The sequence below is a fragment of the Gobio gobio genome (genome assembly GCF_949357685.1).
Source record: "Gobio gobio genome assembly, chromosome: 6".
In the NCBI taxonomy this organism is placed as follows: Eukaryota; Metazoa; Chordata; class Actinopteri; order Cypriniformes; family Gobionidae; genus Gobio; species Gobio gobio.
The window spans coordinates 7,635,025-7,662,113 of record NC_137102.1 but is presented as its reverse complement, the minus strand read 5'-3'; the positions used below and the strand labels follow the sequence as shown (position 1 = coordinate 7,662,113).

The window sequence follows — 27,089 nt, the reverse complement described above, 5'->3', positions numbered from 1 at the left end:
ATATTTTCAATGTACAAGTAACTTTAAAATAGTATTTATAAATATTTAAAATCTTATCTGGATAATACTATTTATAAAACCATTTGATATTAACACAAAATACACTATTATTTAAAGGTTGGGGTTTATAGTATTTTTTATGTTTATGAAGTCTCTTATGCTTACCCAGGCTGCGTATTTCATTTGATTTATTTTTTATTTTTATGATTACGATTTAACTGTCGTAATAATAACTATTTCACTTTTTTTAATGAAATTTGTTCCTTTGATGGCAAAGCTGAATATTCAGCAGCCATTACTCCGCACTGTAAAAAGTGTCAACCTATTTCAATTTAAAAACAGTTTTTAAATTGCCTTAGATTTTTAAGTTAAGTTTTAAAGTCATTTCAACTAACTATTTACCTTTTGCATTAAACTGACTTGCAATTTTGAGTTGAATCTTGTATAACTTAAATTAAAAAGTTGTAATTGCTTAACTTATTTTGATGAGTTAAATTAACTTAAAAAAAATATGTTGTCATAACTTATTGACCCTAACATTTTTTACAGTGTAGTTTTCAGTGTCACATGATTTGCTCACCCTCATGCCGTTCCAAACCCGTAAGACTTTTGTTCGTCTTCGGATCACAGAAGATATTTTTTATGAAATCTGAGAGATTTCTGTTCCTCCATTGAGACATAACTAATTTGACACTTCCAAAATTTCATGAAGAGATGACATGAAAGGCTTAGTCCAAATCGTGGATTTTTTTTGAAGAGACTCGATCCCGGATTGAACATTGATCAGCGAACAGAAAGAGAAGATCAACCGTACTTGCTTGATGCATGAAAATAAACCTCATGGTTCTTGAAGCACAAACGTGCCGTGTAACACGAGAATGAACCTCATTGGTTCTCGCACATCAGGCGAACATGCTTAAGCTTCCGTTTACCATATCTGATGTGTGAGTTGATGAATGTTTATACACTCACCTAAAGGATTATTAGGAAAACCATACTAATACTGTGTGTGACCCCCTTTCGCCTTCAGAACTGCCTTAATTCTACGTGGCATTGATTCAACAAGGTGCTGAAAGCATTCTTTAGAAATGTTGGCCCATATTGATAGGATAGCATCTTGCAGTTGATGGAGATTTGTGGGATGCACATCCAGGGCACGAAGCTCCCGTTCCACCACATCCCAAAGATGCTCTATTGGGTTGAGATCTGGTGACTGTGGGGGCCATTTTAGTTCAGTGAACTCATTGTCATGTTCAAGAAACCAATTTGAAATGATTCAAGCTTTGTGACGGTGCATTATCCTGCTGGAAGTAGCCATCAGAGGATGGGGACATGGTGGTCATAAAGGGATGGACATGGTCATAAACAATGCTCAGGTAGGCCGTGGCATTTAAACAATGCCCAATTGGCACTAAGGGGCCTAAAGTGTGCCAAGAAAACATCCCCCACACCATTACACCACCACCACCAGCCTGCACAGTGGTAACAAGGCATGATGGATCCATGTTCTCATTCTGTTTACGCCAAATTCTGACTCTACCATCTGAATGTCTCAACAGAAATCGAGACTCATCAGACCAGGCAACATTTTTCCAGTCTTAAACTGTGCGAATTGTAGCCTCTTTTTCCTATTTGTAGTGGAGATGAGTGGTACCCGGTGGGGTCTTCTGCTGTTGTAGCCCATCCGCCTCAAGGTTGTGCGTGTTGTGGCTTCATAAGTGTTTTGCTGTATACCTCGGTTGTAACGAGTGGTTATTTCAGTCAAAGTTGCTCTTCTATCAGCTTGAATCAGTCGGCCCATTCTCCTCTGACCTCTAGCATCAACAAGGCATTTTCACCCACAGGACTGCCGCATACTGGATGTTTTTCCCTTTTCACATCATTCTTTGTAAACCCTAGAAATGGTTGTGCGTGAAAATCCCAGTAACTGAGCAGATTGTGAAATACTCAGACCATGACACGCTCAAAATTGCTTAAATCACCTTTCTTTCCCATTCTGACATTCAGTTTGGAGTTCAGGAGATTGTCTTGACCAGGACCACACCCCTAAATGCATTGAAGCAACTGCCATGTGATTGGTTGATTAGATAATTGCATTAATGAGAAATTTAACAGGTGTTCCTAATAATCCTTTAGGTGAGTGAATGTGAATTTCTCTCTTTGAATGTGAATTTCTCTCTTTTCTCTCTTTCTCTCTTTGTGAGTTACTCTCTTTAGGAACTTTTTGAAGCATCAAATTGGTAGTTGCATGGACTGTCAATGGAGGGACAGAAATCTCTCAGATTTCATTATGAATATTTCACAATGTTTTAGTTACAGGTTTGGAACGACATGAGGGTCAGACAGTTTTAACTTTTTTTTTTTTCAAAGCCCTCTTTTCACCCCTTTGCAGCCCCGTGGGACTTTGAAAACTGCCATATTCCACAGAAAACATGACATGTCAAATAGCCATAGCAAAAAGTTCTCTTCAAGCTACCATCAAACACCGTGTGCATATGCATGCTCACCTACAAATATGCTGTCCTTGGTGGCCTGTTGCTCAGCAACACTTTCTCTGATTAAGTTAGCTGACTATGGGCGAAAGGATCCTCCTTCTGCATGGACCACCGGATCAGATCACACTAATGGATCTGGAGCCACACCCTCAGCCGCGGTCCCGCGGGTCGAGTTACCTTCCCAGCCTTTGTCTCTCAGTCAGAGAGAATGTGTACCAGGGCAACACTATTGTGCAACAGGGACGTCTATTTTTATACACGGTAGCTTGAGAGGGATCATGGAAAACTCACACTGTTGAATGCAGAAACATCCCCGGGAAGACTGAAGAGTTGTGTTTTCTTGAGTGTTGTTTGTTCCACCCACTGGAATGTACTCAGATTTATTGTAACGCTCCTTCAGGCTTGTATTTTTAATACATGATGCATCGTTCAAATAGTCCTTGCGACTTCCTTTTATGTCGTTTAGTGTGGTGTAAGTAGTGCTTCCATCATCATCTAGCGGGGTTAGAAGCGATTCCATTAGCACTTGTCTCCAGGCTCCCTTTAAGGAGGAGTTTCAATGGCTATATAACCAGTGCTATGCAGTGCATTGAACATTACGAAATAAACAACAAGTGACACTTTGCCCACTCTCGCCACGCTTCCAGATAAGATTGACGGAGGGTCAAGAGGGACCGAGGGAGTGTTGTGAGGTCTCCACTGGCTCAGATGGAGCATCCTCGTCCCAAAACATGCTTTTCTTCCAGGACTGGAGCCAGAGTATTGGCATGTGTTGAAGGTGCATTTTCATTTAAGCATTTGGTGTACATTTTATCAGTTGGGAATTGAACCCATGGCCTTTGGCGTTGTTGGTGCCATGCACTACTGTTTTGAAGTAAAATTGGGCATCTAATGATGTTCCCGTCCTCTTTTGATAGTGCTTTTGAAGCTTTAGTTTCATTCAAGTTGATCAGATTTAATAGTGAGATTGAAAACTTGACTGAATTGTGACATTTCATTTTATATTTCACAGTCCCAAGCAATGAGACTTACCTTTGTAGTTGACTGGGACGTCCAGAAACTCATCAAGAGCAAATTGATTGCATCTTAGTTCACCTTTATTGCTGGACAACATGTTCATAGTTCTATAGGTGTTAATTTATGTGTCTTTATCTTTGCTAACACATATGTGTATTGCTGTCAGTGTTGAGGTGGGTGGTTCGTCGAGGGTCACTCTTGACCTAGCCGCCCCGGATCACTGACTTGACGTTAATATTCTGATTGTTGTGAGCGTGAATTAAAGCTGTCACAACCACTCAGCTCACCCACAGTGATATATGGAGATCTGAATTATACCGATTACACATCTTGAACAGCAGTGGGTTTCGGTCTATCATTAGTGTCACAGCGTGAGCCTTCCTCGTGTGCTTGTGTGGATAAGAGTAGCCTTATGGAGAAACGCACAAACTGTGTGTTTACACGGGCTACAGTGGAGCGCTCCAAAGATTAGACATGGATTAGAAATTGTGTTGTTTACAAAAATTTATTCATACAAATCTTACAACACTTTTTAACATTTAAAAATGCCACCCCCTAAGGAGCTATATGTGTTAATATAGGAGGATGTCACTTGCTAATATTCACTTGTCACATATATAATGTTTCAGGTATAGATCAAACGTTCACATTAAGGCTTTCGGCGCTTTTTCAGAAATGTACACAACAGGCTGTGCTGTGGCCTGGGTTCTGTCGGGTTTTCCAACCGTCGTCAGAAAACCCTCAAGCTATGCAACAAGAAACAACACAAAACCTATCTATAGGCTTCATGGACCTTGAGCTACAATGAGAAGAGCTAAACAGAAACACGTGCTTGCCACATTTACACACATTCATCAGCGTAAACAATCCAGACAATTAATACTTTTACCATGTACACCACTTCAGTAATAGATTTGATCACAATATACGCTGGCCATGCTTTTCAGCTCTAATTCAAAGAATCGGGTTTGAAACCAAGCTTCGAAAAGAACAGGAGAGGGAAAGTAAAGATGGACTCGGTGAAATGGAACCTAATAGTTTGCAGCATTGTAGGGCCACTAAAATTGCCATCCGTGATAAGTGGCGATTTTTTTTCGTCGCAAGTTGTCGCAAGGCACCTAAGCCAAAACCCATATCATCTTTCATAACATCATTATGTTCACGCACGCATTCACTCTACCACCCACCTCCCGCCCGTCCTACACACACACATAACACTATCAGAGCCGCATCCATACTCACATAAAGCCTGGGGGACAATGCCAAATTGAAGAAAGATTGATTTCATGCCTGGGACAACGGTTTACATATTGAATTAGTGGATGAATAAGACCTGATTTCCATATCAGGAGAAATATACTGAATTCACTACAGGCTAAAAAGAACAAAACGACAAATAGATGATTTTGCAGTGTGTCCCTCCCTAAGGGTGGCGATGGGTGTCATCTATACATGCAAAAGCACTATCTGGCAATAAGGATAATGAATATGACAACGGTCACGTTGAAGTTCACAAGGACCTCCCCCTTCTCTTCCGTCTCTCAGCCTCACATTCCCTCAGTCATCAGCACCAATTACAGATAAGCATTAACACAATTGATTTTTTTTTCTAGATCTACGATGAGGTGATGAATGAAACCGTTAAGCATACTTCGTCCCACCTCAGCACAATTAAAGAGCGGTCGCGCCACTGAAGAAGCTTTCACTATAGGGGACCGTCCACCACATTCATTTCTCCACTGGCACATTTAATTATAAAATCGTGGTGACATCCAATGACTTGCCACTCTATATTGGAGAGAGCACATACTAAAGCATTCACAGCTTTTGCGTTACAATAAGGCGCACGGAAATGACGCAAAGCCATCCACGAAGGCATTGAAAGCATGCAAAGGACTGCGAGAGAGCCAATTCCACGAAACGTTTAGGACCTCGATGGAGCATGCATTTGAATGTTAGGGCTTGTTCAATTCGATTCAGGGGCGGATCTAGTGTCATTTCTGATGGAGGGACCAATACAGTGAGCATGGACACATTGAACTGGATGGGAAACAAAGGACATGCATGTATATCATGCATAGAGATGATGAAGGGAAGAAAAAAAAACATGAACTATATCAATCCTCCAGTGTCATTTTTTTTTTTTTCCCAGTCAGGCATACTGGTCACTGGCTCCAATCACAAACACATTCCATCAGGTGATTTGAAGTACAGTTCACAAATAAGCGGGCTAAGAAAGAGGGAATCATCCCCCTCTCCCACTCCTCCATTTAGAGAGGAGTCACAACAGTTGAAACAGCCCTGTACTTCCATGTATGTCCGACACATTCCCTGGGCAGACTTTGGATAAAATAAGACTCTATTCTTTTAGCAGATTACAAAAATAAGTATAACATTCAGAACTTTGATTGTCTTTTTAAAATCTATTTATTTTCTGCATATGATGATGAATTTGAAAAGATATCAGGCGCATAACGTTCAAGGTGCACATTTTTTTTTTTTTCATCTTTTCTTTTTTTTTTTCTCCTGATGTTTTTTTTTTTTTGTTTTCAACATATATAGCTATATACATGAAACTGAACGGTTGGTCCACAAAGTATAACTGTGCGTTTCAAGTGCTTTTGTACAAAAAGAAAAACAATGTTATTAGTAAAATATTCATTTTAATGGCTTTACTTCATACATAAATACATGTTTAAAGAACACAGGCGCGATCCACTGATTAATCAGTTATATCAGAATGACTTTGATCTTAGGACTGAATGTACACATGGAGGGGCAGTTGGGGCAGTTTTGTCAGCGCTACAAATAAGCAAATCGACGTCCTTTGTTTTTAATTCTCTGTCTGTACCTTCTTCCCAGGACGGCTGCTAAATACTTCTTGACGGCCATCTGTTTTCGGTAGCGACTGTAAATGTCGGTGAAGATCCCATCCGAATGCCTTTTTGATAATGGTTCCGATTCGTCCTCCTCGCTGCTTCCTCCGCTGCAAATATAGGAACTATTATTAGGCTACCGGCTGGCACAGAAATGCGTTAACAGGTTTCAGTACAGCCGTATTTTTTTTTAAATTCAATTGTTCAATGAAAAAAATTATCGTGAGCATTTTTTCGTTAGCATCACAACGAATTCGAAATAAGAGCAGACAACCCTCATCAATTATGCATGTTGGGAATTATGTATTCTGACGCATTGGCTCTCGATATTTTTTCTCTGACAATATAGGCTCGTGTGAGCACAGACAATAAAAAAATAAAAAAAACTTATTTTAATTTATCGTGGCTCATCTACGAATAGTTCCCCTGTGAAATCCCACGCCCATGCGAGCCCACAGACAAAAGACACAAGAACTCGGGGGAAATAAAGACAAAAAAGTCAAGACAGGACAACGAGAAATCATCTCCACTGAAATGAAAAGGGGGGAAAACAAAAATGACGGCAGGTAAACGCTTAAAAATGCCCTTACCCTACGCGAACTGCCATCAGAGAATGCAGATATTTTCGTGCTGATAACTGAACCAGGATGTCCCTCAAGGCTCTATCTAATAATCCATCTGCATGCCTTTCCGTTCTGAGATAAAACGCCAAACACATAATATCAGTGATGAGATACCACAGAACACGTTTGTTGCAAAGTAATCAGCCTGATTTAGTTGTATTCTTCTCTCGACTGAACGCGTAATAGTGTTACTTTCGATTCCCTGGTAGCTCAATCTGTCAATCGATCCGTCTATCTCTCCATCTATCTCTCTATCCATCTATCTATCTAGCCTATGTGAAATAGTCACTTAATGCAAATATCAACAACAACAATAACAGAAAAAAAGCAAAGGAAAAAAGCTGGGAAACAAAAGGAACAGACATAGCGGAACAACATAAACTAAACATAACGACATCGATTCTCATATGATATGACATACAGCGAAGTGATGTGAAATAATGTACCTTTTCTCTGGAGGATAGTATAGCGTGTATAGGTCATCCGTGAGAGATGGAGGACTTCGTATAGCAATTTGATCCGTGCCAAAAGCCAGGTCGCTTAACGAGTTTCCGTCTTCGTCAAACACGTCGTTGTCTAGTCTGGAATAAAAAGAAAATGATTGATGCGTTTAATAAATCGCAATATGGTGTCCATGTAAAAACAACACAAAATAAATCGCTTAATTAATACTAGCCAGTTGTTTTTACGAAAAAAAGAATCATTCATAAATAGTGAGGTGATATACAAAGGTTTATGGATCGAATCGATTTTAAATAATTAGTTCAATGGCGCGCTCATACTTATTGTGTTATCTTCATATGGTAAATGAGATAATAATATCTATTTGGAGATGTCCCTTGGCAGTTAAAAAAAAAAAAAGGAGCTTGGCATGTGTGGTCAAATTAGCCAAAAACTAGATTTGATGATGACTTGTGAAGGTACGTACTAGGTATGAGAAACCAAATACTCCTGACATTATAATCTTATAATCATCAGTGAATTCACACAACAAAAGGTCCCGCACAGAACATTCTCATTCGTGTTTTTTTTTCTTCTCTCATTCGGTTTGTACAGTGACGCCACTGTACCGTCATCTTACGGGCCACCCGTTACATTCATTGGTTTCTCATTTTCATACAAGCTACAGTGCATCTGCCTGTCCCGATGGAGAATTTCCTTCTTAGCGATGCGAACGCCCTCCCACATTTGCAAGCAGATCTTAAGCGCTCGCACAGTAGCCCTGCGTAAACTCTCGGAGAAAAATCTCCGTGGGCTGTGACTGTTTGAAGCCTACAGAATGATACAACAAAGCCCATCTTTTTTTCTTTTTTTTTTCACTCTATAAAATTTAGTAGCCAAAAAAAAAGGAATAATGATATAATAATAGGCTAAAATAAAATCGATTTTTGCGCCTTGACAAGGTGATTTAATTTCGAAGTGCTTAGACTGTTAAAAAAAATTAAGAATATTGAAAACCCCAAAACGTTGAGCAGAAAAGCAAATACATACCTCATCTTAGGAAAAGCCATCCCAATAGGCGTGCAGTAGGCGCTGTAGTGCATCATGATTCCGTAGATGAGCAACGCTAAAGTCGCTTTACTAGATCTGGCCATGCTGTAAAAACACAAGAAAGTTCAATTAATAACTTGAAAATATCAAACACAGAGTAGCCACGATAAGGTCCAGTTGAATTTACACATTCATTGGTTATTTGGACGCCTAGGACGGGTTTTATTCTATTCGATGGAAGTAGAACTTTTGTTAAGAAAGCCTATAAAAATCCAAAAAGGCAAAACAGGTGCGGCTTTTTACTTTTATTTTCGCTCGTAAGTCGATTCGAAAAGTTTAAAGAATGCCATGCATGCGCAACAGAATCCTTCTCCCGATGAGGCAAACAATAAAACCGGTAGATTATCTTTAGAAAAATAAGGAAAATCCAGTTTCCCGAGCGTCTTCGTATCCTAATTCCTTGGTTTAAACCGAATAAAAGCGCCTTTGTCGGATTGGAACCTACCTATTGCGGAGTAGGTAGATAGAAATGCTGTCAGATGCGACTCGGGTGCGGCTGTGGTTGTGTGAGAGAGATAGAGATCTTCCTCACAGCACCTCTTCCCTGAAGCGCCACCGTCCTTTGCTTATGTGCTCGTCGGTTCAACCCCTGCACTTTTATACAATAACCAGTAAACACAAAATCACTCGTGCAAACAAAAGCTCGGTGAAATCAGCAGCACTCGTTTGTCTACATATCCTTTTACAAAACTTTTTTTTTTCTGCTGTGCTCCGATTACCTCGGATTTTTATCCATGAATAGGGAGTCTTGCTTTTTTTCAATAAGTCACATTAAGTATGCCACAGACGTCATCAACCCTTCCTCCCGGGATATAATAGTACAGTTCCTTCCTCATCGATGAACGAGTCACACACACACACACACACCGCAAATGGAACTTTCCTCTAAATGTAATTTCGGGAGAAAGGACAATTTGCAACTTTTTTTTAACTTGACATGACAACGTGGCTGCCAATTAGGATCACCGGTCAGTGGGTTGTCTCGAGGTCCCAAACCACATCAATCACTTCATCCAGACACTTACGCACTATCGGGCTGACCATTGATGAGACAATAGAGGGTGGACGCGATAACAAAAAGAGCCATGTTCAAAAACGCCACATTTGTCACGGGGTCACGGGCTGAGCGCTGTCCACCAAAGTGGTCCTGAAATATCTTCGTGAATGAAAATAGCGCTTTTTTACAAACTTGCGCTGTATTTTATCATCCTATTCTACCAAAAGAAATGTGTCACTCTCTGTTTTTATTTTATTTTATTTTATTTTAAAGAAACAATTAATTAAAGACTTATTAGTCTATTTTAATCTCACATGCGTCACGGCCTTTCTTAGGTGAACGGATATTATTGCGTCTGACATATTGAGCTTTTAGGCCTACATATGTTCCACATGTAACGTTTTCGTTACGTCAGGCTCACAAAAGCAACAAAAAAGTGATTTAGTCAAGAAGAATACGTGATTTTGTTATGACGCTATACAAGCAAACTGGATCCCTTGTGCATTTGCTGGCCTTGTCTGTCCGCAGACAGATGACGGAGTCCAGAGTCGTGCACCACCGATGGATGTGGTATGAATTAATTCATGCTTACGATTAGTGAACTCTGACGTCGTATGACGAAACTATAAGTCACAGCTTGGTATGTATACTCACTCGGTCCGTACACAGCGCGTGATTTAGTTGAACAATGAATCCGCGCCTTGGTTCCCGGCACCTCTAGTCGGTTTTTACCTCAACACTGCCCCCATGTGTCTCGGATTTGAAACTACATAGAAATCGTATAAGCAAAAGTTGGGTTTCAGAGATGCACGATCATCTGTGACTTTTTATATGAATAAACTAAGCCATAATGAAAGACTATATAACCACGCTGAAATAAAGAGATAATGACAGTGCCTATAGTTCTCGGGAACGTCCTGCTGCTATTTCCACACAACCCCAGGCTTAAAATGTACTTGTTTGTGATCACTGGAACGGTTGAAAACGCTGTTGAACGTTCTACTGAAACTTTGATGAAATGTTTATAGCCTATGTATATACACACAGAGACAAAGGGTGTCAAAATTGTACCTTTAGGAGTACAACAGCTTGTCGCTGGGGCAGTACCCTTAAAAGGACATATTTGTACCTGTTTTACTCCTAAAAGGTGCATATTAGTACCTTAGAGTACAAATACGTACCTTAAGGTCCTACTATGAACCTTTTTGTGGTAAAAAAAAAAAAAAAGGCACAAATGTGTCCTTTTAAGGGTACTGCCCCAACGACAAGCTGTTGTACCCATAAAAGTACAGTTTTGACACCCTTTTTCTCTGTGTGTACACTGTCAGAAAAAAAAAGTACAAAACTTTTTAGGGTACAAGTGGCCGTCACTGGGGTGGTACCCTCAAAGGTAACTTTTTGTATCTTTAAAGCAAGGTACAAAATTGTACCTTATAACTTTGTACAATTTAAGGAACAATTTTGTACCCCATAGGGCTATTTTCAAAATAATAGTCTACAGAAATAGTAGCCTACATGTTTTGCTTCGTTTTGGTTTGGTTGAACCAAAGACAATATAATACCTTTAAAGGGACTTTGGTTGAAGCTAGAACGTTTTAGGCCTACCCCCAAACCCGCATAATTCGCAACGTTATGAATCGCCTTCATAACGTTTCACCTGCTCATTTGGCTATCCAAAAACTGGGCTACAGCATTACAGCGTAATTGTGCCTACGCCCTAATAGCTTGCATTTACACAAACTGTAAATTAAGTATAATGAAAGATAGGCCTACTGGAACACGTGCTATTACTGACAGTGTGTGACTCAAGAGAAGGAATTATTTACAGTAAGCTATTAAGTTGCTTCCTCTGGGTATCCTGATGTACTAACCAATGATATTACGGTCAAGTTGAGTGCAAGTATTGATGTCCTTAATTACCGCGGGAGGAAGTCGCTGTTTCGTCACATATTTGTCTCCTGTGTCTCTGCACATTGTGGTCATTTAAATTTCCAACTGGTGGTTTATGGTTTCTCTATGGAAGAACTATGACGCAAGCATCGCCTACCCTACAGCACACGAGAAACCTCACCGTCACCTCAAACAGCTTCAAATGCCGCTGCTGCTGCGTCTCATTGTCACGAACAACATCTGAGAAGATTATATTATAAAGCTCAATCATAATGTATTATTAGACTATAAAACAATGTTTTCGGGAACTAGGCTACCGTGCAGATGTTATATGCAGCAAATGCAGTATCAAAATATGTTGGTTGTCGTAGTGAATATGCTGTGTATGCCTAGCATAGTATTAAGTGTAAGTACAGCCATGTGTTTTTTAACTGGCATTAAGACAAAAAGGTCGGCCTTGTTGTCAAAGTCAAACGCAACAGTTTGAGAACAATAAAGCTGTTATGCGATCAATCTCCACTTGATGCCAGTATTTACCAGTGGAGTGATTGTTAACTTTTAGCAGTAACACGTTAACACACACGCACGCACGCGCACACACTCAGAGAGAGAGAGAGAGAGAGAGAGAGAGAGAGAGAGAGAGAGAGAGAGAGAGAGAGAGAGAGAGAGAGAGAGAGAGGTCTCCATGTTTTAATAATAATGATTTTTATGATGTACAAACTGTAGGCCTATATTCTATCCCCTAACTTTCCACATTTTTACATTTAAAACAAACAAAAAACAACTTAGTATGATTTATAAGCTTTTTATTCCCTCATGGGGACCAAAATGTCCCCACAAGGATAATGGATATTGCCATCAAGTAGAGTTTCCTTGTGGCGACCTCAATTTAGGTTAACACGAGTCCCCATGAGTCTGTGTATTCAGGTTGAAGTCCCCACTGGGATAGAAACACACACACACACACACACACACACACACACACACACACACACACACACACACACACACACACACACACACACACACACACACACACACACACACACACACACACACACACACACGTTGGGTTTTCATGTTTTATGGGGACTTTCCATAGGCGTAATGGTTTTTATACTGTACATACCGTATCCCCCTACACTGCCCCTGCCCCTAAACCTGCCCATCACAGGAGACATTCTGCATTTTTACATTTTCAAAAAACATCTCTTAGTCTGATTTATAAGATGTTTTCCTCATGGGGACCTAAAAATGTCCCCACAAGGATGAGGATTTCGGATATTGCCATCTTTGTGGGGACATTTTGTCCCCATAACGTAGGGATTACCAGTCCACACACACACACACACACACACACACGCACGCACGCACGCACGCACGCACGCACGCACGCACACACACACACACACACACACACACACACACACACACACACACACACACACACACACAAACAATAGTCTCTTTATTGATTACATGATTACTTCATATTTAACGAGATGGCTGTACATTTTTCATAACTCATTGATTCTCCCTAATTCTTTTTTTTTTTTTTTTTACATTTAAATGTTCCTTTCTAAAAAAAGCCTGTTGCTTATGTAAAGTTTTGTGGTATCGCATACACAGACCAGCCACTAGGTTGCTACACGGAAAATTGAGAGGCCACACTATAAACAAATCAAATATTTCATCTATTTTAGTAATGTTTTATTACAATTGTTAAAATAAATAAAAAATAGTTTATATATTTTACAAACCCCCTGCAGTTCCTTCACAAACCATTTTGTATTTTAAGAAATACAAGATCTACAAGTAATCCAAAGGTAGTCTGATTATATTTTCATCATGTAATTTGTATTCAGTCAATGGACTACAAAATATAAATATGGTCAAACTACATTTCCCATGATCTACAGTTATCTCCATGTGCTATAGCAACACATGTTTGTTCATTTTGTAAATACAGTTAAAAACATTAAACAAAAAAACAAACAAACACACATATGACTTGTTTAATACAGTATATATAATTATAGATATATATACATATATACACTGCAGTCATCATATCATTGTTCATCTCCTAACAAGGCCACATATTAAAGTCTGAATAGATTAAATGTTAAGCAAACAATCAGTTCTTGTAATCAATATGTTGGATGCAGAAGAAATGAGCAGGAATAAAAAATGAAGACAAGGGCCAAATTGTTATGGCAAGGCAACTGGGTGAGAGTATCAGAGTATTCAGCAGTGGTAAGAGTTAACCAGTGGTCCGAAGAGGGACAAACCACATACTGGCGACAGGGTGTTGGGCACCCAAGGCTCATCGATGCACAAGGGCAACGGAGACTATCCCGTCTGGTCCGAGCCAAAAGAAGGTCTACTGTTCCACAACTCACTCATTTTAATGATGTTATTGGAGGGATATGTCACAAAAACCAGTCAGAGTGCATATGATGAACCCTTTCCACCGTCAAAACTAAAGAGCCTACAATGGTCATGCGAGCATCGGACCTTGGAGAAGAAGGTTACTTGATCCAATGAGTCCCATTTTTTTTTACATCACATAGACGTCTGTGTACGTGTGTGGCGTTTACCTGGGGAAGTGATGACACTAGGATGCACTGTGGATGATGAGGGAGTGCGATGCTTCTGCTGGGAAACCCTGGGTCCGGCCTTTCATGTGGACGTAAATTTGACACGTGCCATTTACCTAAACATTGTTGCAGACCAGGTACACCCCTTCATGACAGCAGTGTTCCCTTTCCCTTTCAGCAGGATAGCCAAACTGCCACACATTGTTCAGGAAAGCGAAAAAACAAAAATGTAAAGAGTGCAGCTGGGGTATAAAATCTTCTTCTTTTTTGGCCGAGGGGTAGTTTTACTCGTTGGAAAAACATGAAACCAAGGCACGCATTGATTTAATTTGTTTTTCAACATTGTTCAGGAATGGTTTGAGGAACATAATGAAGTGTTCAAGGTGTTGCCCTGGCCTCCAAATTCCCCAGATCGCAGTCCAATTAAGTATTTTGGGGATGTGCTGGAACAACAAGTTAGATCCACGGTAGCTCAACCTTGCTACAGGACTTGAAGGATCTGCTGCTAACGTCTTGGTGCCAGATACCACAGCACACCTTCAGGGGTCTTGTAGAGTCTGCACTGTTTTGACAGTGACACCATATTAGGCTCATTTGTGTATATCTTAATTTTACCCAAAATGGGAGCTGCGGGTGGATACAGATATTGATGCATTTAAAATTAGCTACTTTTTGGGATACATTTTATGACTTCACAACAACAACAAAGATGTGTGCATCAAATGCTTAAAACAAACAAACATGTAATCGTGAAATATGCCAAATATGGGATGTAGGGAGTAGCATCTGCCTGCAGACCCTGCATTTCTAGGACCCTAGCAATATATTGTCCTAACCTAACCCTAGCCCTAAACCTACCCATTGGAACCCTGTTTAAATATTTAAACTAATTTAAGTAATTAACTTTAAAATGGCTGTGCCTGCTATTTTGTTAAAAATAAGGTGGAAACAGTTTGAATCAGGTCTCTGTTGGAGTACAATTGGCTAGATGGCGCTGTCACTTAAAAAAAAAAAAACTAGGGTCCTAGAAATGCAGTCCTGAAACTACAGCCTCCGGCTTTGCAGGCAGATAAAATGGGATGTAGGCCACTACTGAACGTAAACGAATGCTAGAAAGCTGCATTGGTGTAAGCCCACATGCAGGGGGCGTCATAAGACTGATATAAACATTGTACGCCAAGAGCCGGCTAGTGTTATTAATATGTTGGCAAAATACAAACACGAACTACGGTAGTATAATGCCTCAAATATCACCGGCTCGTGGTCTATCCTCGACTTGTTAACTGAGAAACTGATTTCTTTCCATTCACCATTCCCTGTGGCGGCCATATTGTGGGATGCATTGCTGCAAGTTAAACCAATTCAGAGCGGAGGGAGGGGGAACATCTGCGGGAGTCCATCCACTATTCCTAGAGCTGTCTTTTGTCATGTAGCATAGCCACACAATCTCTACCGGTTCCGGTTTAAAGGTTTTTGTTTGCCAGGACTGGTCACTGTTACTCTTTTCCTTTTACTGCAACACAAGAACAAAACCAAGTAACGTGACTGGATTAATAATATCTATCACGGATTTTCCCTCTGTTGGGCACAGCATTTATTTATCACGTCTGTGAGGTGTTATGGCAAAGGAATGGGACAGACTGTGATTTTCAAGTTGAACGCAACAATACCACTTTGAGTACAACACCGAAACATTTACTGAGGACGAAGCGGTCGGAAGGCGTATGTAACCTCAAGAATAGAGAACCGACTCGGCAAAGGTAAGAAATCAGATTCGGTTCCTTTCGTGAAAGTCTAGTCAAACGGCCTACTCTCTCCTCTCGCCTTTGATTTAGTGTGAAACCAGTGTGGTAGTGCCTCGGGAACAACAGTGTGCGCCTAGTTCTGTGTTTTCTCCTAACCTGAATCGAAATCTCTGCAGCAGACGCTTTGTTGTCCCGAAACTAGTTATATTTCTCGAAAGAAGTTTCGAAACCGTCCGACTACCTTGTTCGCTTCGATACAGATCGAGAAACGTGAAACGTGGCTCCTCAAAGTTCCCACCTGAACTGTACATTTCTGTGGAAACGCCGTACACGTCTCTATCGGGATTAATCTGGCGTTCTTGGGAAAGACAGTACTTCAAAACTGGTCTATACGCGCATTTCTATCTGTTTATGAGGACTTTGTGGACAGATGTCCACAATGCAGGCCTGACGCCACAGGGAACATGGGGCGATTCATTCTTTTGGACCAATGTGTGCGAACGACTCGCTTTGATACTATAGGCTATTGTAACTTTCCGTTCTCTGTCAGTAAACTATGTAACCTTCCGGGATTGAGTTGATACAGTTTCAGTTTTGGATGACGGAGACTGTGAAGTCTTCACAGTAGACTTCTTTTCCAGTTACCATCCACTCCGATTTATAGCTTCTCACAACATCCGGGCATTTGATATAATGTTCGGTTGTTTACATTGAATAATTAATGTAAGTATGTCATAACAAAGCCGAGTTCTTGCATGCGCAAGCGCCAGAATAATCCTCATTCAGTAATCCTGTGAGCAGAACCTCTGCCCCACTGGCTGATTCTGATTTAACTTAAAGTGAAGGGAAGGATGCCATCTTCAGCTATCTGATGTGTTTACTTTTGATCCTGTCTACTTGTGTACATGTTGTTACTTCCACTGACTCGTGCAGGTTATGGTCCCTTTGGGTGTTGAGTTGATATAATTCAGAGGTTTTCAACCTTGTAGGCCTAAATACCAAGCCGATAACCGTTATATATTGGCAGATACACCTAAATTCAGATTTTTATATAATGATTATGCTTTAAAAAAAAAGTCTCACCATTAAAAGCAATGTCCCAAGCACAACTGTTCAATATAAATTCAACATATACAGTAGATGAGTGTAGTTTGAACCAGTGTAAGTTGTAAAATTAATTAACAAATTAATGAGATGCAAAAAAAAAAACATGAACTTTGCGCCGACAATAATGAAATGTTTATAATTAAACCAAATTGTTGATGAAAATAATACGAGAAAACTAAGTGCTTGTTATTATTAATAATGCATCAATGCATTTTTTTAAACATCTTAAATTAATATTACTGTTTTAAATGGCTGTTTGAACTGCGTACGCTGAAGCTTAAGGAACCATAAATCACTTGGAAGGCCATGCAAATCTTATCAGTTAAGGGATTTTAGCCTCATGAGTCTTCTGAAGGCACTTCTGTGCTACTGTTCGCTAGTGCAGTCTGTAAAGGTTATTATGAAAAGGCCAATAGTAATATTACATATATTGATTAAATCTCTGTGCCTTTACCAAAGCTGTGCTTGTGAATATTCATGATTGTGGGTGCTGAAGGTATAGAGCTGATGACTATGGGGATTATGGGTCTATACATCCCTCATGTCCATCTTCTTCTGTCCTCCCTCGCCCCTTGCTCCAGCCTTTGACAGGCACAGCAGGTGGCTTTTGTGGTATGAATGGACTTGGAAGGAAGTTTGTCCCCCTCCTTGCTTGGCTCTGATTGGCAGCAGCAGCAGAATGCCATGGTGATTAGGCCATTCCGCAGTGCTGTGAGTGTGCCAGAGCAACTACAGCGTTACACTTAATGTTCAGCAGCCAGCTCAGCCAAGCTCTATATTTACTAACACAGCGTTTTCGCTAAAATCCAGAACGTGCTAGTTTAGGATGAGGATAAGAGCTGAGGTTCAGAGATGGTTCTTGAATCAATCCCAAACTTCGGCGGTGACATGGTCAGCAAAGAAGTGTAGGAAAAAGTCTTTCAGGTCCTTCAAAATGGCTAAACTTTCTTCCAGGGCATCCACAGATTTATCATTTTATAGGTTTCGAACTTGCATACTTTGTGCCATCTTAAAGGGTTAGTTCACCCACAAATGAAAATTCTGTCAGTAATTACTCACCCTCATGCTGTTCCAACCATGTAAGACCTTCGTTCATCTTCGGAACATAATTTAGTATATTTTTGATGAAATCTGAGAGCTGTCTCACTCCTCCATAGGCTTTCAGAGGGAATGAAACTTGATGGCCCAGAATAGTAAGTAAAAACGTCATTTAAGGAGTCCAAATGACTACAGTGGCTCTGTATTAAGTCTATCATGCGACGAAAATACTTTTTGAGCGGAAAAACAACAAAAATAACAACTTTATCACACTATTATTGTTGTTCAATTTGAGCCTCTGACGAGAGTTCGCGGGAGTGCCACGACGCATGCGCGAGAACTGAGATTACGGCGTTCTTCTTCTACTACTACTTGTTACTGGCTTGTTACGCCGTAATCTTCATCAAGTTTCAGTCCCTCTGAAAGCCTATGGAGGAGTGAGACAGCTCTCAGATTTCATCAAAAATATACTAAATTATGTTCCGAAGATGAACGAAGGTCTTACATGGTTGGAACAACATGAGGGTGAGTAATTACTGACAGAATTTTCATTTTTGGGTGAACTAACCCTTTAATAAAGAAGGTTTCACTTTTACATTCAAGACTATTGTTTGTGCTTGACATGGAATACAACAGAGCTGTACAAGATCAGACTTGTATAGTTGGTTTTGTAACATCAGTGCTGGGGTGGCCTGCATTGAAGGAGCTATGACGTAAGAGATCTGATTCAATTCAGATGAGAATATCAGCCCACCTGCCTGCTCGCCGCCAGAAATCAGAACACAACCTCTGTTTCATTGTTGGCTTGATTTATAATGATAAAGATAATGTGTCTCTATTTGTTAATCCGATAGTTCATGCAAAAATGAAAATTGCCATTATTTCCTCAGCCTTGTGTTGTTCAACCTGACTTTCATTCTTCTGCAAAACACAAAAATATTTTTTTTCTCCATGCAATGAAAGTCTATTGGGGTACAGTGTTGTTTTAGACTGATTTAAATTGATTGTATGAACAAAAACAGTTACAAGAAACCTTCAAAATACCATCTTTTGTGTCCACCAAAAAAAATGACATGATTTTCATTTTTGGGTGAACTATCCCTTTAACCCAGTTCCTTGTATAATTTAGATGGAGAAAGTGTCACCTTCAGTAGTACTCATGCTTCAGGTGATACAATATTAAATCCTAGTCAGTGTTAATAATGCAATGTATTGATCAAGACCTGGCACACATACCAGTACAGGCACTGGAGTACAGAGAAGCTGCGTTTCTACCGAAATTACCCGGAACGATTTGTCCCAGGAACTTTTTTCCCCCACAGACCTGTTGCTGTCTGCGTTTCCATTGCGGTCGAAGTACTGTGATTTAAGCTAATTAGTCCGGTGACGTAGGACTTCGCGAGTCTTTCCAGTTCCCACTGGATTTAGTCCTCAGAATATAAGCTTACAGGGTAACTTCAGTGATTTAGCATTAAGCTTTGTATCAGCAGAAACCCGGTATATGCGAATTATGGTACTTTTCCCCCTCATGTCCCCCTGAGACGAGATAATTATGCGTTTTATTTCTGGAGCTGAGCCGAGCTGAGCGGTCGTGCGCATTTACATTCTGTGAGTGATATCGCACCCCTATGGGCGGGTTGAAAACATGTGGAACAGCTCCTGTAGTCTCTAGCCTCTGGCCAAAAATCCTCCGATGACGCTCAGCTCGGCCTCGGGCATTCATAACAGAGCGGTGCAGAGCAAAGTGAGTGTTTCAACTTTTCAATGAATTCCTATGAAAGTTTAGCTTCCACATGCGATCTGATAGCCAGACTGGAAACGCGCCGGAAATGACGAATGAAATCTGACTCCTGCTGCGTCTGTGCCGTGACTTTCGTTCGGCTCACTCACAATTTATTGAAAGACACGTTCAGTTTTTAATTGTAGTGTCTATTCTCTAACTGAACGAAATTATTCTATTACTATGAATATCAAAACGACGTTGGGGGCAGTGCTGCGGTGGGCAAGTGATAACCAATAGCCACTTTGGGAGTGGCCTCGTAGGGCAGCGAAGCAAGTGCATTCTGGGAGTTGTTGTCTTTCATCCACATGAGACAAAAATAAATTTTCTGTCTTTTCTCAGTCTATAAGGCACCAAATTCAAAAATATTTCACATTTCTACTACATAAATGACACAGTTTAAATACACATTCATCTTCCCAGCGCTGAAGTACCCCTTTAGGAAAGCCTGAACCTCATCGATGGCCCATCGGGCGTATTTTTTAATCTCCATTGTTGATTCGAATGGGCGTGGTTTCAGCACCAGGCACCTCAGCTCCACCTACGTCCCGCCTCTTTGCCCATTTTCAGTTATCCGGGAGTGACGAGCGCTGACAAGATGGCAACAGCCAGCTCCACCCTACTTTACGCTTCAAAACTGCTCTTCAGAATCCTATGGGTGATGTCACAGACACTACGTCCATATTTTTTTACATTCTATGGTCACTCCCAGATAACTGAAAATGGACAAAGAGGCGGGTTGTGGGTGGAGCTGAGGTGCCTGGTTGCTGAAACCACGCCCACCTAGCTCGACCATAGTGGCAATCCACCTGTCACTCAAGTGGCCACGTCCTTAATTATGCAGAACTTTAAGGATTAAATTAATTGAAACGGATGTTATAAAAAAATTCACCCCCTCACAGTTGTCATGAAGGGCAAAATTAGCCGTATAGACCAAAACCACTTTTTGTACCAGACTGTAAACTTATTTCTTTCTGCTGTAAAGTTGGGCATTCTAACATGGGGAGACACGGATTTGACTCCCTCTTGGAGCCTGTCCCTAGTGGCCATGAATCGATGAATTGCAGGTTAAGTCACTTCCGTGTTGGCTTCAAGAGAGACCGAGGGGAGGTTGCCGCTTGCTCGAAACGCACAGAGTACCACTCCAAAGTTCCTAGTTCTTTGAGGAAAGCTCCTGTGGTGGAAACTCGGCTATACATTCAAACAACATGTACAACAGGCATGAATCTCTGTTGATCTGTTGCCCTTAATCCTTCTGATCTGACTAGTGCTGGCATGAGGCCCTGTGTCTCATGTCATGTGATGTGACATGCTTGCGCTCTTATTGTTTCATCTGGCCTGTTTGCAAACGTGCCTCACCATCAGTAACCACTGCCATGAGTTAGGAACAATGACGTGCCGGCTGTCTAATGTAGTACACTTCCAGGCTCTTATCAGCACTGAGGGGAAAATGAGACATCTCATGATTAGAGTATTTGATTAGAATGTGGGTCAAATGATTGGTGTGTAATATGATTTACCCAGGGCGGAGTGGACGCATCATTGCTTGACGTCACTAATAAAGAAGGAAAGGCATGAATGAGTTGACCGTGGTAGTCCCGTAGATAGATTTAAGCTATTTCATTTGAATCTGCTGTTGTACACTATCATTTTGTTTTGGGCTGTTGTTGTTTTTTATGTTTTTGAAAGATGTCTCTGATGCTTACCAAGCATTTATAAAACCAGTAATATTGTGAAATATTATTAAAAATTAAAAAAGTTATTCCTGTGATGATAAAGCTGAATTTCCAGCAGCAATTATTCCAGTCTTCAGTATCACATGATCCTTCAGAAATGCAGATTTTGTGCTCAAGAAACATTTCTTATAAATATGGAAAACTGTTGTGCTGCTTAATATTTATGTGAAAATCATGATTATTTTTTAATGAATCTTTTAGAAAGTTGAAAGCAACAGCATTTATTTAAAATAGATTTTTTTAAACATTATAAATGCCAAAAATAAAAGATTTAAAATCACACTGACCACAAACTATTAAACGCTAGTGTACATTTGCCCCCACCCTTGGCCCATTTGGATCAGATGGTGTATGACCGAGCGCTTCAGGGACCTTGTGTAATCCAACCTCATTGAATTTGATTCACTTTGTTTCCGATTCCCGTTAGCCTGGAAGAGTTTATTATGTTCTGTTGTAGTGTATCGATCAGATCAACTAGTCACATATTTCAGCAGCTATTTATATTGCAGTAATCACGAGGGTCATCTGATATTCCTTTAATATATCTTGGCCACTTGTTCAGTTGTTCAGCTGTTCAGTTCGTAGACCTCAAGCGGCCAGCCTGCTAACCAGTTTGGGTTGATTTACACTGCCTAACAGATGTGTGACCTATAACAACTGGGCATGCCCACTGAGATTTATGACCCTTTGCATGACCTCATTGACTCAGATAAAAGGTCTTTGTAATGAATAACTATGAAGGGTAAACCCTGAAGCACTGCTGCTTTTCACTGGCACAGACTACAAAGTATTATTACAAGATGAGACGTCATTGTGGTTCAAGAAGTTTCTCTTACTATCAGAGGTGAGGGCAGCCTTACTTGGGTCTGATATTGTGCAGAACTTGAAGGACCAGATTTTGATTTGAGAATTGGAGAGCAGATAAGTATACATGCTTGAACATGTGTCGCTTTCATGTTTCTGATGTTACTGACAGGAAACCTAGTTTGCCTTGTGCTACCATCATTCTTTTATGAATATATTTGATGACCATACTTGGTGGGGGGCAGTTGGGGGTTTGGTACCTTGCTCAAGGGTCTCACCTCAGTCATGAGGGTGGAAGAGAGCGCTTGTTATTCACCCTCCGACAATTTCTACCAGACCTGAGATTCGAACACGGTTACAAGTCCGACTCTCTAACCATTAGCGCCATCGAGTGCCACGCTGTCCTCTAGAAGATTAGACAGTGGAACTGGAGGGATTAAATACCTTCAGGACTCAGATCAGGGGATTTGAAATGAGGAGCCCCACACACACCCTCTCGCTGGGGCCCGATTCCAGGTCTTATGCACTGTGGTTAGCCTAAACAGAGCACTAAATGGCCCTTAAAGCTCATAATGAGCCTAAGCTTCCATCCTGTGCTAGTGTTGGGGACAAAGAGGAAATGACTGAAGGGTGATAAGAAGATAAGATGTTCTTTGACCTCCTAGTTTTCTCTTAATACCAGCCCTGATTGCTGAGCAAGTTGTCGTGACTTGGTTTGTGTGTATGACCCAGCTTGCACCAAAGCCGTGTTTGTGAAGATGTACATGTGTGGATATACAGTGCAGAGTTCATCCGAGCAAAGAAAATAGGGCCCGTCCAATCCATATCACTGATGTGTACACACTGTTAATGCTCTGTCAACCCTATAGGAACAGACCTCTCATTGTTTGCCAATAATCCTCGCCTTTGCAAACATCTTTCTGCCTCTGCCTTCGCTCTTCCAATCCCCTGTCTCTTTCATCCCTTTGCTTTAACTCTTGTCAATTTCCCCATCTCTCATGCTGCTTTTAAAACAAAGAGCTTTCTTAACAGACCCTAAACAAGTGCTTGTGGTGGTGTGCTTTTTAAAATATGATGATCTCCAGAAGCACACGAGTACATTACGTAATTTATTAATGTGATGGGAAAGCTGCCATTACTTCAGACTTGAATGATCATTTCAGAAATCATAGTATGCTAAACATTTCAACATATTGCTGGTATTGACTTCTGAAGTTTTGGTGTCGTGACAGTCCTGCTCTCAGTCCCATCAGTTCTGTGTGCTTGTCACACACAGAGCACCAAGCAGCTCTCTTACAAAGCTCAGATTGTGCTCATGCTTGGTTTTTAGTCCGAGTCCAACAGCATTGTCATTATATACTGTCCACACTGTGAGCGGGAGTGATGTTACATAACTAAATCACTCCAAAATCATGATCAGTGTCCACTGCAGGCACGTGAAGTCACACTTACAATAATAATGAGAGTGATGTTTAATTGCCTTCATGACTCGTGCTTACTTTTAGATCGGGTGTAAATGATTCTTAAACTTGAAGATTCTAGCAGAGTTCGAGGTTTAATTGATTGAATGTCATCTGTCAGGGTAGGAGTGGGCGATTTTATACCGGTACTGTAGACACGATTAATCGGTATAAATTTGTCAACTGGTAACGAGATTGGACTACGGTGGTTACGCTCTCATGCCGTGCTGCGCCATCACAAAAGCTTATCATTTGCATGCATTGCTGTGAATGCTTGAAGTGATTTTAAAACCGTTGAAGTAGGGCTGGGCGATATGGCTGAAAACTGTATCACGATATAAGTGTTTCATATCGGTCGATATAGATAATTATTGATATTTTTATGACCTAGTTAAAATAAGGACCAGGAGAAAAATATTTTAATCATTTTTATTTTAAACGTAATCTTCCTCTGATTATAATCCCCTCAGTTATAAAGGCAGAAATGTCAACACAAGCATGGAAAACACTCAAATAATTAAAATATAAACAGTCTAAAATCACAACACTTAACAATTATCTCTTAACATTAAGGTGCAGTGCCTCCGTTATTTCTTTGTAACTGTTACTGTTTAGATGCTTTGTCATAAGGCACTGATGCAGAGTAACATTACCTCTCCATGTAGTTTCAAAGGCTGAATCCGAAATCGTCTCCTATACCCTTAAATAGGGCACTATTTGAGGGGTCAGCCATTTGTAGTGGTGTCCAAAACCATAGTGGACGTTATTGAGTGCACTCATTCTATCCCACTTTGCACCGCAATAACGAGTGTACAGCCAATGTACACACAACGCCTGTCCGAATTCGCTCACTTGTTTTCATTCACTCCTTCAAGTGAACTGTATCAGTGGACTAAAGTAGGGAATAGTGATTGAGGGTTTAGGGGGCGATTTCGGATTCAGCCAAAGTCAAGAATAGCACAAACGAACGAGGCGCGCACGCTGTCAGCGGAGGCTCGCGCTGACCAGTCTTGGTGGGGACGACGGTCAGACTTATAAAATCCCAAAAACTGCCATACTGGTGAGCTGACTTGTTTTCCTGATTTATCAACAATTTCCTTGCTCGCTGCGGCACACATTTTCCACTTATCACGTTCCACGCCAGTTCTGTTTACTGAAGAATGAATCCAACACGAGACAACGATATGGCGCAACCAAACCTGATACATGATTGGCTGTTAGCCTGTCACTAGGGCTGGGTAAAAATATCGATTCATCAATGCATTGCAATTATTTGTTTCTCAATTCAATATCGATTCATCAAATCCTATGAATCGATTCAGCCCACCGGCCAGTGGCGGCGCTGTGGGTAACACTCTAGTGAGAGCGTTCAGCGCGGTTCAGCGTTGTACAAGACGCGCTTTACAAAAACAGCAAGATGGCAGACAGCAGCTGCGCTCCGTTCAAGCCTGCACCGCCAACGTTAAAAGCTGACATAAGTAAATAAGCCAAAGGTTCTTTGATCAGCTGTTCAGTGTTATTTATTGTGTTGACAAAATAGCACTTTGTAATGTTATCATATCTATGGTTGTACTTTCTTTTATGAGTATGCACATTTTGTGCTTCTGTTTACATTTCTTGTATAACTTGATTGTATAGGAAGAAAGAAATATACTGTCTACTACTTACAGCTACATGCACTTTAGAGGTGTTAATAAAGCACCTGTTTGTTACAGTTGTGGTTTGTATTCAACACATGTACAATATTGTACGGTTTGTTCTGCTAAATAAACCATGACAGGAAACATGCTGGGGTCAATTTGTACTTAAACATTGGTAATACTGCACACATTATTTAAAAATATACTTAGGTACTTCATTACTTGTGTATTTACTTATTATTGAATCGATATCGAAGCTAATAAATCAACATCGAATCGAATCGAAGCCTCAAGAATCGAAATCGAATCGAATTGTCAAATTCCTAACAATACCCAGCCCTACCTGTCACTCCCTACGTTGCTTGGTTACCAGAGAGCGAGTGCCTTTGTTCATGCAACCAAACTTGCTTCGCAACCTCTGGTTTCTTCCGACGAAGAAAAATAAATTATCCAACATTTTATCGAACGCATTTTTTATTGATATAGATTACGTGTCTATCGCGATACATATCGTTATCGTTTTATCACACAGCCCTACGTTGAAGTGCAAATAGCAGCGAAAGAGAACTCATTTCTTTATATACGTGTGCTGTCTGAGAGACGGTTACACATGAAGCCGCTGCTCATAGAGCCAGTGAGTTATTTTTGCCGCCTAAGTCGTGTCTTTTTTGACAAGAAAAAGTTGACAAGGGCGCTTTTTTTAGTATAAAAAAAAGAAGCTGGCTGCGTTTGGTTCCAAATAGCAGCCGAGGGCATCTTTTGTTGCTACAGTTGTAGTACTGTTATCAACTGGTTACAGTATTGATAACGGTTGCTGAGTGAATGTTAGCGGATAGTTTTGTTAACGACAAGTAGTAGATGATGATACACTTATCTGAACAACCAAGGATCCGTACAATCTGTGCCTACGCAGCCTCTTTATGGTGTATATATATAATCATATATATATGATTTTGACATATTTGTTATCGAAATTACTTCTATCGTGATATAGAGCTTGAGTGATCAAATGGAATTTAAGTGCAGTTCAGGCAGACGACTAATCGCTAAACGAAATCAGCGGACGCTCAGCTGATTTGTTACTCCACCTAGTACTCCACCTTACTCCCCGCTTTTTGCGACTAAAATTTGAGAGTGTGCGACTGAATTTTACGTCCAGTCGCACATGTGCGACCAGTAAATTTGTCTGCTGTCGGTACTGGAGAAATTAAGAAAATACACTTACTAATTATAATTGATAGACGTTATGTCTGGCAAATTCTATCTTTGCCAGCCGTTTCTATATGAGATAATATTAAATAATTTGTCCGTGATGCATTTTTGCCATTCGCAATCCAGAAGAGAGAGAGAGAGAGAAAGCGAGCTCTCTCTCTCACGTGGAGCTGCAGCGAACACAACACCACAGTCAGCTTAATGAGTGACGATGGCCAAGAGAACTACACAAAAGTTTAGTCTGCTTAAACTTTAGGGATGTCGGATGTGCTGTGATATTAATCTAATTTTATTTTCGATTTTGGCTTCCAAGAATTATAAAAAGATGATATGAGGTAAAACTATTCCTATAGCCGTGTTCCGTCGAGCTCATCCTTCCCTTCACAGCTGCGCTGTCATTTCTCAGTGTCAGATTCAGTGATTGTTGTAAACTGCAGTCTCTCTACTGTTGCTAAACTGCGGGATGTGTTTGATAATAAAAAGCTATTAAATGCGCAATAATCCGCGCAAGAGACGCT

General features: G+C 40.5%; 2 protein-coding genes across 4 annotated transcripts in view; one reads left to right on the top strand and one right to left on the bottom strand.

Moving 5' to 3' along the window:
- Positions 1-6,062: 6,062 nt before the first annotated feature.
- Positions 6,063-9,325, bottom strand: adcyap1b (adenylate cyclase activating polypeptide 1b; the record flags this gene model as incomplete). Of its 2 annotated transcripts, none has more annotated exons than XM_079819036.1 (4): positions 6,063-6,498; positions 7,458-7,592; positions 8,503-8,607; positions 9,008-9,325. In XM_079819036.1, the coding sequence occupies 3 exons, from the start codon at positions 8,604-8,606 to the stop codon at positions 6,315-6,317; spliced, it is 423 nt and encodes a 140-aa protein (XP_079675162.1). The 2 variants fall into 2 exon arrangements, with proteins under 2 accessions (XP_079675162.1, XP_079675161.1); XM_079819035.1 differs by lacking the exon at positions 9,008-9,325 and adding an exon at positions 6,979-7,083 and having other exon boundaries at positions 6,315-6,498; positions 8,503-8,606.
- A 6,088-nt stretch (positions 9,326-15,413) lies between these two features.
- yes1 (YES proto-oncogene 1, Src family tyrosine kinase) overlaps positions 15,414-27,089 on the top strand; it is a 48,714-nt gene continuing 37,038 nt past the window's right edge. The window contains exon 1 of one of the 2 annotated variants that reach the window (XM_079819875.1): positions 15,414-15,809. The gene's annotated coding sequence lies outside the window, so the exon portion shown is untranslated. The remainder of the gene's footprint in view (positions 15,810-27,089) is intronic. The other variant, XM_079819874.1, reaches the window with a different exon arrangement.